General features: G+C 29.4%; 1 protein-coding gene across 2 annotated transcripts in view; it reads left to right on the forward strand.

Annotated features, from left to right (window-relative positions):
* Positions 1-18,221, forward strand: part of LOC107452115 (transmembrane emp24 domain-containing protein 5-like) — a 31,106-nt gene extending 12,885 nt beyond the window's left edge. The window contains exons 1-4 of one of the 2 annotated variants that reach the window (XM_016068426.3): positions 12,986-13,229; positions 14,848-14,969; positions 17,096-17,270; positions 17,370-18,221. In XM_016068426.3, coding sequence (XP_015923912.1) covers positions 13,029-13,229; positions 14,848-14,969; positions 17,096-17,270; positions 17,370-17,606 — 735 coding nt within the window. In that variant the 5' untranslated portion in view covers positions 12,986-13,028 and the 3' untranslated portion in view covers positions 17,607-18,221. Of the gene's footprint in view, positions 1-12,985; positions 13,230-14,847; positions 14,970-17,095; positions 17,271-17,369 lie in introns of those variants that run through there. The other variant, XM_071187747.1, reaches the window with a different exon arrangement.
* Positions 18,222-18,819: the final 598 nt, after the last annotated feature.

The following is an 18,819-nucleotide window of genomic DNA, read 5'->3' on the forward strand; positions in this document are numbered from 1 at the left end:
TTAGGGACTGCCATCTTGCACGCAAATGTATTCAAATTCAAGTTTTATGGCTGTCATTGGTCAATAAAACGGCAAAGCAATTACATAATAACAAATAGTTAGAATTGGAAGCTGGTTTTGTGTAGCAAGCAAAATATTGCTTTCCTAAGTAAAGGACTTTCTCTTTGCTTTATTACTTTTAGCACACAACCTTCGTATCATGCTTTTCCGCATTGAATAAAACTGTTTTTATATTTTTATCTACATGTAGATTCTTCAGTTTATAAAAGGAAGGCCAAAAAAACAGAGAAATTAATCCATGACTGATTGAAAAGTCTAAAATTAAAAAGTTGAAAGTTGTTTTTTATTTTTTTTTATATATATAAAATAGCATAAAATGACATATTTTGGATAAAAATTTAAATTGCAGAGCCAATCTTTTTATTTCATAGAAAATATGAATTTAATACTTCTTATGCTTTTATATAAATGAAAAAATGTAATAATTAATTCATTAAATTAAAATTTGTAGGACTTATATGTAAAATGGTCTATTCTACTTAGCTTTTTGGAAGAAAAAAAAGGCAAAAGCCTGTATTATGTAGGTAGGTAGGCACTTTATTAAAGTCGCACTAGATCTGCACAATGGGCTATTGGCGACGGTTAGGGAAACATCCCTGAGGATGATTCGAAGACATACCATCACCATTTTGATCCTCTGCAGAGGGGATAAGGCCTGTATTAAATCAACTTTTATGAGAAAAGCGAAGTCCTTAAAAATTACGATTTTATACAAAACAATGACAAAATCGGATTTCTTAAAAAGAAAAATTGAAACTAATTACTTTTGAAGCTCAACTGAGATACGAGATGAATATTTTCTTTCTGAAACTAAAAACCTTGGATTTTTCTTCTTCAAAAAAAAATAATAATAAATAAATCATTTTACCATATTTACCTACTTAATTACGTATTTGGTATGAAATCTGCAGCTTTTTATGATAAATTAAAAGCGTCCTGTAGAGTTGATAGACTGATGGGGAACTGAATGTAAACAATAACAAGTTTACTAAAACCGGAAGAAATATAGAAAACGTCAGGTGTATGTGTCCGCTTATGTTACGTTTACGGTTGTCCAAGTTCATTTTGAGCTAAAACTAAACAGATTAAACTAAAGTTAAAATTTTAAAAAAACCGTTATTTTGTAAACATTTCAAGTATATTAATATTGAATGGAGGGTTTTTTCAAACTTAAATATGAAAATAAATCGGAAACCCGGAAATTTTAGGACGACTATTAACCCCTATCGAATCAGCAACAAAGACTCCGAGATCCCAACCTAATTTGCGTTTTACGTTAGGTATAGAAGATGCATAAATATTTAATACTTTAAAAAAATTTTTTTTTTTTAATTTATGAAAATAGGAAGAAAAAAAACTAGAGAAGTTTTTCCCATAACACATCAGCATTTTAAGTTTTATGACGTGGATTTTTTGAAATTATTTTTTTATTTAAATAAACTGGGCACCCATTCATCATTAAATTACATACAGTAAGGTAAAATACATTGATTTGGCAAACATTGTGGTAGCCATACAAAAGCCGTTTGTTTGCTTGTGAAATAATAAAACAATGAAAAAATTCAATATGACAAATTGACGTGTTTACATAACAATAGAAATATTGATTGTAGACTTANCTATATCCATTATTAAAATAATATTTCATTTGATTCTGATGATTCCTTCATGGTGTTGCATTTTCTACAAACAGCAGTTTATTTGGAGAAAATGCAGTAAATATATTTTATCAGAGAAATATTGCTCATTAAATACAATAGAATTTGCAAAAGAATTTAACGTGCATAAGTTGATAAATAGGTAGGCATAAATTGGCTATATTATCAGAAAATAAATCTTAATGTAATTTAATTTAACTTAAGTAAAATCTGAAGTCTGCTGTGAAAAGTTCAGTGAATTTAACTTGAGAGTCTTGAAAATAAATTAGAACTCACTGGGTTGAGATGTTTCCCCGATGATCCCCCGCAGAAGGCGGAATACTTCTTCATTTTTGAGCAATTCCTGTAATTCTTTGATTAATGACACTAATCGATGAGCAAGTTTAGGCGTTGAATTTGCTCGAGGGCTCCTTCTGCTGGGGCGGGTCTCGCACCCAGTATAGCTGGCTGTGTGGCTTTTGTAACAATTACAGCATTTTGGAGGTGTTGTTCTGTCTTTGTTGCATTCATGTGACCTGTGGTTTTCAGCACATTTTACACACCTTGCAGGTGCGTTACAGTGGCTTTGCGTATGTCCATAATTTTGGCAGTTGTAACATTGTATAGGTCCTCGACCTCCTCGAAATCGTTCGATTTTGATCGGGATCTGCTGTATGTTGTTGACTTCGAATACTCTATGGTGATTCGCCGTTGATGTTAAGATTATGAGAAAAAATGGGAGGAGCCGATAGGCTTCTTCCATTCTCTTCTTAAACTGCACTATTTTAAAGGTTTCAATATTGTTTTTCTGTAATTCTGTATTGATGGCATCTGTATCAAAGTCAACAGGCAGGCCCCGGACCAAAACCTTAATAAATCTGGCTTGCGGTGTTATTTCAGGTTTGCTGTGCGGATCCCGTACTTTGTCGGTATCCTCCTTAGGTTCTGTTGTCGGCAAGATAGTGGCGTCATCTGTTGAGTTATGTTGGCTAGAGGAAGGATAGCTGTTTGTAGACATGAGTGTAGAATTATCTTCAATTATTTCGACTGCATTTTGCCTTTTCTTCTTCTTTTTTTCTTTTCTTTGCTGGTGGTTCTGTATTATTGTTATTATTGATGTCCGTGTTAGTTTCTGTATTCGGTGTTGTGGTCAGGTTTTCATCTTTATTTTCCATGGTTATGTCTTCAATGCTTGAATTGGTTTCTGTCATTATTGATTCGACTTGAATGAATTTTTTATTCATCTCCTTGTTTTCTTCTGCTTGGACGTTTTTCCTATTCCATCTGAAGTGATAAGATGCATTTGTCAGTTTTAGGAAGTATGAGTATTCAAAGTCTCCAGGGTTACTTGATCTTATTCGAATGAGCAGTTTGCTAAGTAATTTGTCTAAACGAATCAGCTCCTCTGTATCAAACTGAGTGCAAAACTCTACAAAATCGTTAATATGTTTCTGTTCAACTGATGGAAAATATCGTTTTGAAATCCCACAGGTAGCAATGATTTCTTCTAATGACGTGGATTCTTTGCAATGCGACGGTGAATTGCGACCAGAGAGTGAGACCTTTCCACCACGAGCTGTTTTATGATACGGCATGACTTGAAAAAACAAAATGGCGGGGTCAAAATCCAGACATCAAAATGGTCAGTTGTCAGTATCGTCTCTGAATCAGTAATCTGAAAAGTCCTTTGATAATAATGAATATGCATCAGTAATCAGTATAACTAAAAACCTGGTAGCACCAAAACCTGGTTAAATGCCCATTAAATTATTGATATGGATTACTCAGCCCCTTCACCTAATCTTAAAGCTGTAGAAAATACTTTAATTCGTCAAGTTTTTTAGTTAAACCATCACTATAACTCCACCTTACAGAAAGTAAAAAGAAAAAAACAATTAATTTCGTTAATTGCATGACAAATTGAATTTTAATGTATAATCAAAACCAATATTTAGAAGTTATGTAAGCTTTTTACCGTTTTAAAATAAAATAAACAAAATTATCTATTGAAACGTTTTAATTTCGGTTAAGGAATTTTTGACATTTCACACACTAAATTATTTTCGGCATATTTACCTAATAGAAGAACAAATATTGTTAATGTTAGTGATAAAGGAAGAATTATTCAAAATTATTTCGTATTCAAAATTAAATAATTTATAATTATACTATTTATACAAAACTTGAAGAAAATTTGTTTGTGATTATAATTTCGTGAGGCATTATATCATATGACGAAGTTCTTTTTATTCTGAGCATGCTCAAAATGTCTGTTGAAGAAATTGGACATAGCTTAAAATGGATATTTAAGAAATTGATCTTAGCTGTTTTAGAAAATGGGAAAAGCTTCAGCGTGTTTAAGAAAATGGGAAAAGCTTCAGCGTGTTTAAGAAAATGATCATAACTCGAAAACTGTATTTAATAAAATAGACCCAGCTCGAAATGCTTTTTTAAGAAAATTAACACAGCTTAAAAAGCACATTTACGCAAAATGCGTATTTAAGAAAATGGACACAAATAAAATGTCTCTTTTCAATGTTCAACTAAAATTTTAAATACAAAACCAAAAATTTTACTTACTTTTCTTAAGTATTAAGCATGAGCACTGCGTAACTAAATTCTGGACTTCGGGATCGGGCTGGTTGAGTAAATTACAGATGTAACCTTTCAGACGATTTCTTCGACTCTAAACAATGAAATGTTATTTAACTACCACTAGTATTATACGTTTATAGAATGCTTGTCAGTTCTATAAAAGGAACTGTTAACTTTTAAAAGTCTAAAAAAATAACCCAATGCAATGCAAGGCTTTATGCAAGTGAATGATATGACATTACGAATTTTTTTTTGGATTTATTAGTTACGCATTTTCAGCTATGTTCATTTTCTTAAACATGAACTTTAAGTTATATCCATTTTCTTAAACACGCAGTTTAAGCTATGTCCATTTTTTTAAAACCGCATTTTAAGCTACGTCTATTTTCTTAAGCACGCATTTTCAGCCATGTCAGAATAAAAAGCTCACAGACAACATGTTAAATAAACAAACAAAAAGAAAAAAATTATCTGTGAATCCTTACAGTTAGGAATAGAGGGTCAATATCATGGGGGAAATGAAACATCCTGAAAAGGATTACCCTGCAGGGAAATTTCCCCCTAGGGATGACCCCCGCTTTCCCTCTGAACGATCTATTAAAAGTCATTTCCCGGTAATCGAATATAAGAAAGTGGTAAAAAAAAAGAATTTTGGACCGCGAGTCTGTTAAATGAAAAATTGATTGGTTGGAGGATTTTTATGTTTTATGAAGCATTTATGAAACCTCAATTAGTTCCCAATTTTATCAGTTTAGTAAAAGTTTTCCTCGTTTTAATTGTCACTTAACTTGAGGGACCATAAAAAATTTAAATTTCGCTACAAACTAATTTTTAAGGACACGTATGTTTTCTATTATGAAAACATTTTTTCTTACTTCAAAAGTAAAAGTACTTATTTTTACGTTCATACAAGTTTTTGATTATGTTCGTATTGTTTATGTTTTAAATAAAAAAGATTTCAGTACACAAAATCTTTCGATTATATGAAAGGTTAGATTAAGTATTTCTGATTTAAGTTGAAATTATGTCTGAGTACATACTGGGTCCCTCAACCAATAGGAAAGCCTTTCGCAATTCACACTATGCGATTATTAAAAAAAAAAATACTGTTATATAAAACACAAATAGTACAGAAAAACAGATAAAAAGGTAATATCTGGGGTAAAAGAAAAAGAAAATAGAATAGAGAACAGTAAAACAGAAGGGGAAAAAAAAGTATTTATACATATAGTATTTTATAACTTATGCCCTTAATATATATTTTTAGGAATCTTCGTCATAAATGAAGCAACAAAAAAATAACACATTATTTATCGTCAATTAATAATTAAGCGAGAAAGAAATAAAGTGCCTCTAAAATAAGTAGAGTTATAGTGAGGAAGGTGGGGGGAAACCATAGAGCTGTAGTTATAGAGTAACTAGTATTGAAGTGTTTACTTAATTTTGTCCAACCTCAGCATATATATATATATATANATATATATTAATTTTTAGTAAAATCAACAACATAAAATCGTCTGTCTATAATAAAACTATAGGTTTCTAGGAATATTTATTTATTTAATTAATTTTTTAACAACACCATAAAATATTTCAGAAATCATTTGTAAAATATCGGCTGATTTCATGATGAATATAAATGTGACAAACATTTCAATCGATGTATTGTTTCAGTTTTTTACGTACGTTCAATTCTTTACATTAAACCGATAAACGCCATTATTGGCAGCAAAGGGAGAATTCCCCGGATGATCAGCTTTTTTTTAATTATATATACGACGTTTTTTAAATTTGATTTCTCAGGAACTATTCAACCGATATCGCTCAAATTTTGCATTTCGCCATGTAAAATTAGATTCTTTAAAATAATGTTAAAATAATTGTTTGCCTTACAATTCAAAAATTTTTCGACTATTGCTAAATAAAATAATAACAAATAGTAAATATTTACTAAAATTTATTTCTTGCATAAATTTATCTTTGGATAAACGACTTTTATCATTGTGTTCAAAGATTTTTTATTTCGCTTAAAAAGTTCTCGAAATATGGCGAAATACGCAAAAAATAAATTAAGGGGGTAATAAATAATTAGGGGGTCCAAACTTTGGATCGCTCTCCTGATCAAACTACGGGGACCATATTTCCTAGATTGTGGCTAGCCCCTGTGTTTTGGGAGTCAAAAATCCAATTCCGTCGAAAAAAAGGTATACTTATTCAGAGAAAATTCGTTTTTCTGTCTGATTTCGTAACTTAAAATATCGTCTGTACCAATTAATTAGCATATTTGAGATCACTCTTTCAAACCAAGATTGAGTCCTAGAAAGTGAAGATCCGATCATTAGATCAAAAGTTATTCAGGATGGTCCGTTTTTTATTTTGCGCACTGTACGTCCCAGAGTAATTTATGTTTGGAGCAGAACTATGTACGGTCACTTCAGAGCAGAAAAATATATGTCCAATTCATATACAAATACACAATATAATTTGGCTAAACATTTTTTCTCAATTATTTTTTTTTCTAATTGTCCGTTTTTAGGTAGCCACAATAGACGTTTTTAAAAAGCGTTCTTCGTTGATGAAAACCATTAAAATCAATTGAAAATTCAGAATTTTTGGAAGATTTTTATGAGCCCAGACGATGCAGAAGTAGAATAACTTTTAAAATATTAAAAAATTAGATCACAAATCCTTTATATTTACAAAACCATAATTTTTCTTCCTGTAGGCATTTTGTGCCATTTCTAAAATTAGCATAGAGGATGTCTAAATTGAGTCAAGACTAACTGTTACAAACTCGCAATAGTTATAAATGCAGTATATTATTCGTTGTTATGGAGAAAGAAGTTGAGATTTGTTAAAATGCGGAAAATGCAGGCAAGGAATATACATAGGGAGAATATATAAAGGGGAGAATGAACATAGAATATACATATATTCTTTCTATATTCTTTGGTGAAGGAAAGGGTAATTCTTTCTAACGAATATGAAAAGGGTTTTATTTAGTTCTCTGTCTAAACAGGTAAATAGCAGAGGTTTTCTTTCTAGTTTTCTAACATAAACATATAATGAAAAGAGACTTTTATTTTTCTAGCCTTAACCTTTCTAGTATTAACCTTCAATTGAAATAGGTTCTATGACTCGATAAAGATTTTTATTTGAACATTAAACTTCCAAACATTTACATAAATTTTACTGTATTGAATCCTTTTGTATATTTAGACACGCTATGCCTTGCAAAACTAAGAAAATATTAGTTTTGGGAAAAAATTAGAAGAATTTCGTATGAAAATAAATATTCTGTTAGTGAACTCAGCCTTTATTAGGAATCACAAATATCAGGTATCAATGTGATTCCATTAAATGGCGGTTACTGATAATAAAAATCACGATAATTTAATGATTTCCTTGGGTACTTTAAATCATTAATGCTCCAATTTTTAAAGAATAATTATTACATTAATATTATATGCGATAACGAGAAGACAACAGTAAAATTATTTTTAATAAAAATTCTCCTTGAATTTTTTGTTTTTTTTGTTTGTTATTCTATGAAAAAGTTAAAAATTCGTAAAACTTAAAGACGCATTGCAGAATTCCTAAAAATTTATTAAGATTTAAAATTAAGAGAAAAAAATATTCTTATTATAACTATAGTTACCAAAATATTTCCGAATGCAAATTAATAAAATTATTTATAATCAAACAAATGTAACACTTTTCTTCAATATATTGTGAACAAATTATTTTTTAGTTGAATTCTTTGATAATGCCATGATTATTTTATAGCCATAGTTAAAAATCTTGCTATACAGCATAACCCCAATTTCAGATAAGCATTTCGACCGAACATTTTACTCGTTAAATTTGGGTTATGCGTACTATTGGAGTCTAAAACAAAAATAAAAAATTCTGCTTGTATCTTACGGAACAACCGTAATATTCAACTACACAAAAATTTCGAAAACTGTAAATTGCCCACTTCTGAATCAGGAGCTAAAAATACAGTGAATTTTGAAGGCACTAGTTCATTTTACTTCTGCGCGTTAAATACCCTATTCATTTTTCAATAGTACTTTCTGAAACTTGGTCTCAAAATTCCCTCACAAAATAAAGATACTAGGACTACTTACTCACAAAATACTTTTGAGTTCAATTCTTTGATAATGACGTGATTATTTTATAACCATCGTTAAAAATCTTGATATACAGCATAGCACCTATTTCAGATATGCATTGGGATCCTGTATTCGTTAAATTTGGGTTATGCGTACTACTGGAGTCTAAAATACAAAAATAAAAAAAACCTGCATTTACCTTACAGAAAAACAGTAATAAGCACCTACAAAAAAATTTCCAAAACTGTAAGTTGCCTACTTCTGAGTTAGCAGCTAAAAATCCAGTGAACTTTGAAGGCTCTAGTTCAGTTTACTTGTGTGCGTTAACTACACGTTACATATTTCAAAAGTACTTTCAGAAACTTAGTCTTAAGACTCCCTCACAATATAAAGAACATCCAAAAAGCTGGCTTTGTATTATTTACTCCGCATCTTCGTCTAACAATGCTATAATTTTTCTCTTAAAAAACTTTCTGTTTTTAATTTTTACCGAACGAATATTACCAAGGTCTAATTAATAAAGCACACTGCACACTTGTGCAATTTGCAGAAAAACAACTATAGTTTGATTTTTTTTTTAAATTGAAAATTGGAGGATGGGTGTAGATCTGAAAATTTAAATTTTCAGTTAGTAGCCAGTGGCCGGTAGACTCTAATAATTTAGCAGCCACTTTTTCCTCAAAGCTAATGAGTCGGTGACCAATATCGATAGTAAGTTAATAGCCACTTTGTAAAATTTTTCTGCACGTGGACTAAATTTTATTTTTGAAAAAATAATTCAGATTATAGGTAATCTACGGCTATAAAAAGTTAACTCAACAATACAAATATTATAAATATATGACAAAATTTAGTTAAACATACTGACTTTCAAAGAACTTTGTGTAAAAATATTTGGGGTGGCAAAATGCATTTTTGTATACATTGCAACTGCAATATGTGAATTGTTAAAAAGAAAAAAAAAGAAAAAAACACTCTTAACGTATGAATCTTTCCACCTAAAATTGATGGATTCCGAAAGATCAAAATTTTGAACGGATATTTAGATATTTTAATGAAAATTCTGTTTTCCAGAGTATTTTTCTACATTGATGTCCTTTTTATTTTACTTTATTTTATAACAATTGCTGAACAGCTGACCCAATTTTGGGTTTACAACTACTAATTTTCAACTCCGTAGCCTTGAAATCTTGAACCCAATTCAGAATACAAGGGAACTCCTGGATCAAGTATCGGGAGAATTTTGCCGTCGTGGAGGACTTTTTGATGGAACTTACCCTCACTTGCATTACATGGAGAGGAAAACCACGGAAACCTCCCACAGTAAGCCAGACGGCAAGGAGACTCTAATCTATGATCCGCATACCACCTCAGGATATTTTACGTCTGAACTGTGGTCGGTGCTAGCCGGAGGCGGAATTCGTATCTACCAGCCATCGCTGGGATTTGAACCTTCACATTATTGGAAGCCGAACACTCTATCTCCTGGGCAACTACGACTTCATTGATGTACTTTTATCATAAACTGATTTTTAAAAAAAGTGATGGAAAAAAGTGATCGGTAGTTAATTTGATTTAAGTCGCCACTTTTTTGTTGACTCGTCACGAGGTCAGTGTTTATTTTCACGTCTAGATAGGTGTGACATTAATAAATAAACATAATAATTTTTCTTATTTTTATCTTCAGGAATGTTTATAAAACGTCAAAATATCTGAATTAGAATTTGTTCAATTTGTGTTTTTTTTTTATCTGAATTCAGTTTTATGGCTTTTGTCTTCATTTTAATTGGGTTGAAAATGAAAATTCGTTAAAACACGAATTTTGGTAAATTGAGATCGCAAAATTGTATTGTATTTGTCTTTCGGTACAAAAATTAAACGAACCAAAAAATGGTGAAAACACAGGTAATCCTTTTGTGATTGGCTGGGAAAAAAGTGGAAATAAGAGTCATAAAACTCCATTAGGAATGGGAAATTGTCTCTTCATATGAGTAAGAGGATTTTATTCTCACATACAAAGGAATTGTTCTCGGTGGATATTTTACAAATACCTCTCAATAGAAAGACTTTTCTTCCAAGTCTCTTAAGAATAACGTTTTTACGATTTTTATAATAATTATTCATGTCTTTTAGGTTAAATTTTGTCCATCTTAATCCAGAACCTCCCTAAGCTAATTTTGAAAATGATTTAGCTCTCACTATAAATCAGACATAGCCACAGTTTTCGAAAAAATAAAGAAAAAAGAAACGTTTGTGAATTGTGATCTAATTTTTTATTATTTGAGAAGTTCGAGAATAATTCAGTGATTTTAAAAATGTTTTTTGAAGCTCTATTGCATAGAAAAATAAAAATAAAATTTAAAAAATAAAACGAAAAAAATTACAATTTGAGTATCTTTAATACGTTCACGCCGGGGTGACCCACCGATGGGTCACGCTAGATTGTCTCATCTTGACAGCGCACCACAGTAAAAACTGGTAACAATAAATTTCATTTTTTAGTTTTTTTCCGGGAATAATAAAAATCCATAACTACCAATTGTTTTTAACGCATGCAATTTCTATATTGAATTGCTTCTTTGCCGTGATAAATTTCCTTACAGTGAATTGTTATTGTTGAGAATAGATTAACTCCTCCCGAATATTATCTAATGTTGAAATAGTTCTTCTACCAGTATTTTCACTTTTCCCGGCATGAACGTGTTAAACAGTAATCTTTTGGAAAGTTTCGTGGTATATAAATATAATATCATATGTGTCTCTTGTGGATTTAGCTTCAAGAGTAAAACGTGAAGAAATACTCAATTAAAGTATCTTATAATATGTAAAAAATGTTAAATATTAAAATGTATTATTTATATGCAATAATTAAAAAGAACTAAAAAATAATAATTAATTTTAATTAATAGAATTTTTTAAAATTATTTTATCGCTTTTATGAGTTTACTCTCTTTTAAGCTACATCTTTTAAAGTAAAAAACGCATTTTCTGCAATATTTTAAGGCTAAGAAGGATAAACAAAATTTGGAGATTTGTGAAAAATTTCACAGTTGAGTTCAGAAAATAATGAAAACTTTTCTAGATTATGCCTTTATTCTGAAGTACGATGGATGAAGAAAAAAAAAAGATTCCATATTAAAAAAAAAACTATGTACATCTTTTCTTAAGAATTGAACACTATAATCTCCAAATCTATAAACAATATCCACGCTACCAGTATAATGCACAAAATTTTTTTATGGGACACCGGTTTTTTTCTTATATATCTTTTTTCTGACGCTTTAATTACAAGTAAAAATATATTTTGACATTTTTTAATAATAAAAAACAGTCTAATATATACTAATAAATCTGTTAGATTATCTGAATTATATTCGTACTAAGATATAAAATCCAGAAATGTAGCTTGAAAAAACATTTTTAATTCATGTTCAAAAATTTATCAACAATTAATTTTGTAAATTTTTTTTCGATCTAAATACTTGCAAATTAGTGCGAATTGAAAAAATTATTGTTTGGAAGTGAGCCGTATTCGTAAGATTTTTGCCTTTTAACGCGAAAAAGACACTGGTGTTTCATACTGTATTCAAAACCATAAATTATTAAAATGCTAAATATAATATTTTTCACTTATTTTGATCTAAGTTAATACAAAATAGTGTGAAAAAAGTATGATAAAAATGTTTAATAAAAATTCTGTCTCTAGATATTAACTATTACAGAATGTCAATGTTACTGTTGTCAAGGAGTTTTAATTTTTTTTATATCGATCTGATATTGCGATTTAAAAAGGAAGAAAAATCTGAAGTTACTATAATGAAAAAATCCACTTAAAGCATGTTTGCATTATCCCCACGAAGACATCTGATTGTTTTTGCTTAATGCTGATTTGTTGAAAGTATACAGAGCAAAAGTCAATATCAAAATAGGTGAAAAACTGTATCATTTATAACATATTATTACCTTAAGTTGAAATTCTGAAAATAAGGTTTATTAGTAAAAAAATAACAATAAAATTTGATAATTACTTTCGCACCTTAAAAAACTTCTTTTACAAAAGTATTCGAAGTGTAATTATGCAATTGTACATGGAAGAGTGAAACACCAGAGTTGCTAATTTACGATGAAATTTAATCAATAAATAAAAAAGTTATTCAAGATGTCCACTTTCAACCCATGTCCACACTAGTCCCCCCTCCCCCTCTCTCTTCTACAAATAAAAACTGCATTTATTGTTTTTTATTTGATTTTAAAATTCTAAAAAAAATAAAAATAAAAAATTAAAATAAAAATTAAAATTAGAAATGAAAATTAAAATGTTTTAATAGCATCTGGGTATAAATTTCCATCAATCTCTGTCAGGTGTAAGTCAACATGCTTTTTTTCAACTAAGAAGTTCAAAGTTTAAATGCTGAAACGACGGTAATCATTCTAAGAATCTTTAAATATTCGCTGCTTTTCACCGAAAAATGAGAGAAATGATTTTTGACGAGAACCTGCAATCAATTTCTACAAAAAAGTTATTTATTGGATTTTGTTTTTATGCGCATATAAACTGAAAGTTTTAGAATGCGTTTCCATGGAAAAGTCGTTTTTCCTCGTTCGATGACGTTTCGCTTAAATGCTGTTTTGCTTTGGAAGAAATATGTACCGATCTCACTGTATTTTAATTTTGATATTTATTTTAAATGATAAATTAGCAGCTTATAAGTTTAATTTTGATGCTGCTGATATCGAATTCTCTACAGTTTTGAAAGCAAAGTCAAGAGAATGCTTTTATCAATTTGCAAAGCCTCCTCAGACGTTAAGATTTGAATTCAGGGTAAGAATTTTTTTTTCTCCATTTTGACGTTTCATTCATTTATTGGTATTTACAGTAGTTTTATGGCAAAGTAAACAAATTATTTCGATCGAAATTCCTTTTATCATTTAATATTTTAAATAAGAATACAACAATAAAACGAAAGCATCATTTGTTGCAATAACTACACTGTAAAAAATGGATACTCAAATGGCATGAAACTGTCTTCGTTTTTGACGAAACCGTTTCCTGGTATAAGGTCCGAGCGAACATTTCATCAAACTGATGAAATAACTATCGTCTTTTCTTCGAGGAAACGAATTTCGTTAATAGTAAAGAAATATTTCGTCACTCTATTTTTTTTAAGTAAATAAATAAAATAATAAAAATAATAAACAAATAAATAAAAGAAAGAAACTTGTAGTGCCTAATGCATCTAACTTTTCTAATAATCACTTCATCATGAGCACCATATAGGTGAATCAATGCTGCCCTAACAACACACAAAGGACAGATAAAACAGAGAGAGTAATTACATCTATGCCCGAAGCGGGTTCGAATCTTGGACCTTCCTGGTACGAGGCCAACTCCTTGACTACTATATAGGTGGTCGGCTTATTCGTCCAGTCTTCATTCTTGTTTGAAACATGCTTATCCTATATTTGAGAGTTCGCGTTTCGTCACAAATCACGTGATTTCGTGACAAAAGGATTCTCAAAATTAACGAAATACAACTCAAAGATTGCTAAGCGTCAAAAGTGAGAATTTTATTTCTGAAAGTGTGAAATGCTTCAAAGAATAAAAAGAAATATTAGAAAATATGCAACTCATTTGAAGGTTATTATGGAGATTTCTGCTCATCGTCATGATTACTTGTGTTCATGGAATTATGTAGATGTTGTGGATTTGGAATACGACGTTATGGAACTATACGTGATCCGGTAATTCGGATCATAAAAGCATTATATAATTCAACATTTTAATTAAGAATTTAAAACTAAATAGCAATCATTCTTTATCTACCAGCACTATATCTCATTGCTAGCCCAGGCTTTCCTAAGCAGCTCATTTCACAATACTATCCATCTGTTTACCCCACTTTCCAAGCCCATCTAACCACCTAGTACGTGGTCTGCCTCTCTTTCATTTTTAATCAGGTTTGGGAAAAGCTTTTCTTTTTTTTAAATTTGGTAACTGTTGTCATATCTATAGACTCGATCAAAAAATAGCATTATTTGTTGTAATATTTGAAGTGTTTCAAGGTATAAAAAGAAGTAGAGTAAATAAACTCATTTAAAGACTTTTATTATAATTTCGATTGATTTGCGTTAATATGTATTTAGAATTGTCGTGGGTTTGGATTACAGAACCTTAATTCGAATATTATTAATTTTATTTCTTCGATCTTAAATTCTTTTATTAAAAAAAAAAGTAACATTCCCGACAAATCATACATTCATATTGAGAACTAAGAAAATTTGCTAAAAGCCAACAAATTTTAGAATATTTGCACGATTAGCTATCCAATTATCATAAGATTAATATTTATTATGAGTAATTCAATATTTATTTTGTGGAACTACAACTGTGACTTGTATTATTTTAAAAATTCTAACTCATATATTTTCTATTCATTAAGGTTGTTGATGCTGGTTACAGTAAATTTGATGTGAATAGTGATTTAAAAATTACTTTTTACGTAATTTCTCCCCAAAAGAAAACTGTTTTACAAGAGAATAAAAAAGATATGGCAATACTAAAGTAAGATTTTCTTTCAGTATCATTAAAAATTGAATTTCTATAATGTAAAGCATGTATTAGAAAACAACTTGAGACATTATTTTTTAAGCATTTATTTGTACAGATTCTCATTTTTCTCAAGACATGAGGCAGAAAAAAAGTTAAAAGAAACTTAAGTTTACTAAATTTTTATATTAGCCTTTAAATCAGAGGAGTGTGAATACTCGGGGTGTAAATGTATTAAAAAGAGGGGTATATATATATATATCTTAGGCTTTGGGGTGCAGGAGCAGATGTTCCTGTTGGGTGGTAATTCGAAAACAGGACATGCTTGGAACTGAATACTGTTCAGTTCCAAGCATGGTTGACGTTCATTTTATCGGCCCACTAAAGGAATGAAAGGCTGAATCAACCTGGTCCGAGGATCGAACCTCGATCCGTGGCACAGAAACATTAATGGGATAAAAACATTTATATCTATTAAGTTTCCTCAGAATTCATGTTTAAGTGACTCTGACAAATTTGTTGTTGATATCGGGAAGATTAAAAGCGTTAAAATTTTTTTTAATTTATTCAGTGATACTAGAATGAGCTTTACTAGTCACCTATAAGCTTCATCCTTATCTTAAATAAACTGGTTTTAGATCATTTTTAATTACATTTTTGCTTATTTTCCTCAATAGTGATTGGAAAGAGTTTGAAACCTTATTATCCTTTCTCACTCACATTTTCATTTGTGATCTATAAAGTCCATAGTTTTTTTACTTCAATTTCTACAAGAAATTGTAAAGTAATAATTAAAGGCAATAACTGCATAACATCTTTTATGTCAGGAAATCCCAAAGGGGAATAACTTAATTGGTCGTAATCTAGGAGAATAATCATTAGAAAAAGAGGATTATTAGAAATAGGTTTAAATATCAATCGTAGCCACTTTTATGGAACAGGTGGTTTTAGTATTATTTAAGGTCTGAAAGCCTTATTTTATGTAACTGTCATTAATACAATTTTGATGCATATAGTGGATATATGTATAAATTACCAGCATTTGTGACAAGAGCACTTGACTCTTTTTTATAAGATTTGTTTTGTGAGTAATTATTCACCTATGAAATTACTCATTAATTGCATAAAATGAAGGGTAATTTCTTCTTTAAATTATACACTTCCAATAAAAAAAATATGTTTATAAATATAAGATTTCTTTTCAAAATATAAGTTTTGATTATCATTATTATTAAAAACACCTTTTTACTTTTAAAATAACACAGAACCAAAAATATATATCCACTTTCAACAGTCGAAACCACAGTTGATAAGAAGAAATATTTTGTCAAGTGTTACATATTTAAAAGCGAATCATTTTCTACACCAATAGTGATATTTTTAAATTAAAATATAATGTAATTATTTTTGTTTTAGGATTGCGAAAATAAAATATGAAGTTTCTGTACATGAGTACGAAAATTTAATTTTATTTTTAGCTATGATGGATAAAGTAATATTTTAAACAGGAAAACATAAAACATTCTTCAAGGCCAATATTTTTTAAAGGAAATAAAACAGTGATGTATTGGTGTCAATAACAGTGAATACTATGTGTCATTTTTGAATAGGATCCGATATTAACAAGGAGTGTTTGTTTGGATTACCTGAAAACTACTGGACCATCATCGCGCCAAATGCTTACATTTATTTCAAACAATGGTTAATAACTTTTTCCCGATTTAAAAATAATATTTGAAAAATTTTAAGAAGTTAAAAAAAAAATATGTATATATTTTTACGAAAAAAAAATTGGGAATTTTGAATATTTAAAGGGAAAAAAATAAATGGATTGATATATAATAAGAAATAAATTAAAATAATACATTACTTAGAAATAAATTTAAATAAATGACAACAGTTAGCCTTGGTTTTTATTTTAAGTAGTGGAGAAAAAAAATGTCGGTGCCTTCTAATTTTTGTACTTTTACGGGAAATTTCACGATTGAAGTCGAATTTGTGGTTTGGGAGCCAAGTTGCCAGAAATTTGATACTCTAGAAAAAAAAAACTTTTGCTAATTTTGGATTAAAAATAAGGTTTTAATTTTGATATAAGTAACAATAAAACCAATATTTACTATGTTTTATTTTAATTCGCATAGATATAAGGTGACAAGTCCAGGGGATTATAAAGTCTGCTTGGATAATGGCTTTAGTCAGTCATATGAAAAAACTGTATATTTTGAAATATCGATTGACACAGAAACTAACTGGGATACGATTAACGAAATGCTCGAGGAAGACACAAAAAGCAATGATACAATCAGTCGTTTGAAGGTAAGTAGATTAATAAATAAAATACTGAGTTATTAAAGATTTAAAATAAATAATTTTTAAATTTGACAGATTTACCAATTTAATAATTAAATATTACAGAGGACGGCACAAAAAGTTCGAACTAACTTTGAAAACATCAAACACTATCAAGATACTTTAAGAGCAGTTGAAGCCCGAGACATAAATATCCAAGAAAAGAATTTAACTAAAGTTAATTCATATTCATCATTAACTACAGTGGCAATGATTCTCTTTGGAGCACTGCATCTGTTGCTGTTGAAAAGCCTGTTTAATCCATCCAGTTTACTTTTCAAAATACTGAAAATACTATGTTGAAAAAAACTGTGATGTCGTTGCTTGTAACTAACTAATAAATGAGACAGTGAACATTAAATATAGCTATAATTTTCCATACCAGTTACTATCTGCTTCAATATCGTATGTTTCGAAAACAATGATTACAGAGGTGAACGGATGCCCCTGAATACTGCTTTAATTTTATTATCTGCAACTGCATATTTTATGCATGAAACAAAAACGAGAAGACTGCTACTCTTCAATAGAGTTTACTTTGAACTTAGAGAGGTATTTTGTGAATATTGCAGATGGAAAAATTCATTCTTTTACAATTTGATTCCTTGTAGATGCAAGACAAAAAGTTTTTCAAGCATAACATTGCTCACACTGTTAACCAAGTTAACTTATAATATTTAAGTTAACTTGGTAAATGTTTAACTCCATTATTGTATCTGTTTCAAATCCTGAATGTTTCTTTGATTTTCAAAAAATATTTAAATCTAAGGAAGTATATCGAATATGAATCATGTGACTGAGTTGGGCACGTTTATTCTGAAATAATAAATATGACATTTTTTCCCCAAACATTTTACTGAAAGAAATGCACCAGAACATAAAAATTACGTTGAAATAAAAACCTTATTTCAATCTTAATATGTGAGAATGTTTTACTTTTAGAATAACATCAGCTTTAATTAATTTAAATAGTCGAATGCAAATTTTATTGGATAACTTGCATTATAATCAATAACAGGTATTAATTTTTTTCTATTTCATGATGCACATTAGTCTATTATTCTTCCCAAATTGTTCAAAAATAATTAAAATTACAGCTAACTACATTTTTCCCAATGATACTTTGAAGCCAAAGTAGCAAATAATCTCACTGCAATTTTTGTTCTTTTACTTCATAACTCTATTAAAATCTTGAGATAAATCACTGCAAATAAATTGACACCAGAACTTACTGTCCTCCAAAAATGTCACCTTTTACGGATATGAAATAGAAAACAAAATATGGTTAACTCTCAACATTTCAAGAGGATTCCTGCAATTCAATCAAGTTTGATAGTAGAAAAGTATATTTCTTAGGCTAATCGAGCAATGGGAGATAGGGCTATTCCATATTCTAAAAAAGGTAGGTCATGAAACTTGAGTTATAATATTATCACCTATCTATAATTTACTACTGCCTATATCACTAATAGATTTGTAGATACATATCACTAATAGATTTGTAGATAGAAAAACT

Source organism: Parasteatoda tepidariorum, chromosome X1 (genome assembly GCF_043381705.1).
Source record: "Parasteatoda tepidariorum isolate YZ-2023 chromosome X1, CAS_Ptep_4.0, whole genome shotgun sequence".
NCBI classification, from domain to species: Eukaryota; Metazoa; Arthropoda; class Arachnida; order Araneae; family Theridiidae; genus Parasteatoda; species Parasteatoda tepidariorum.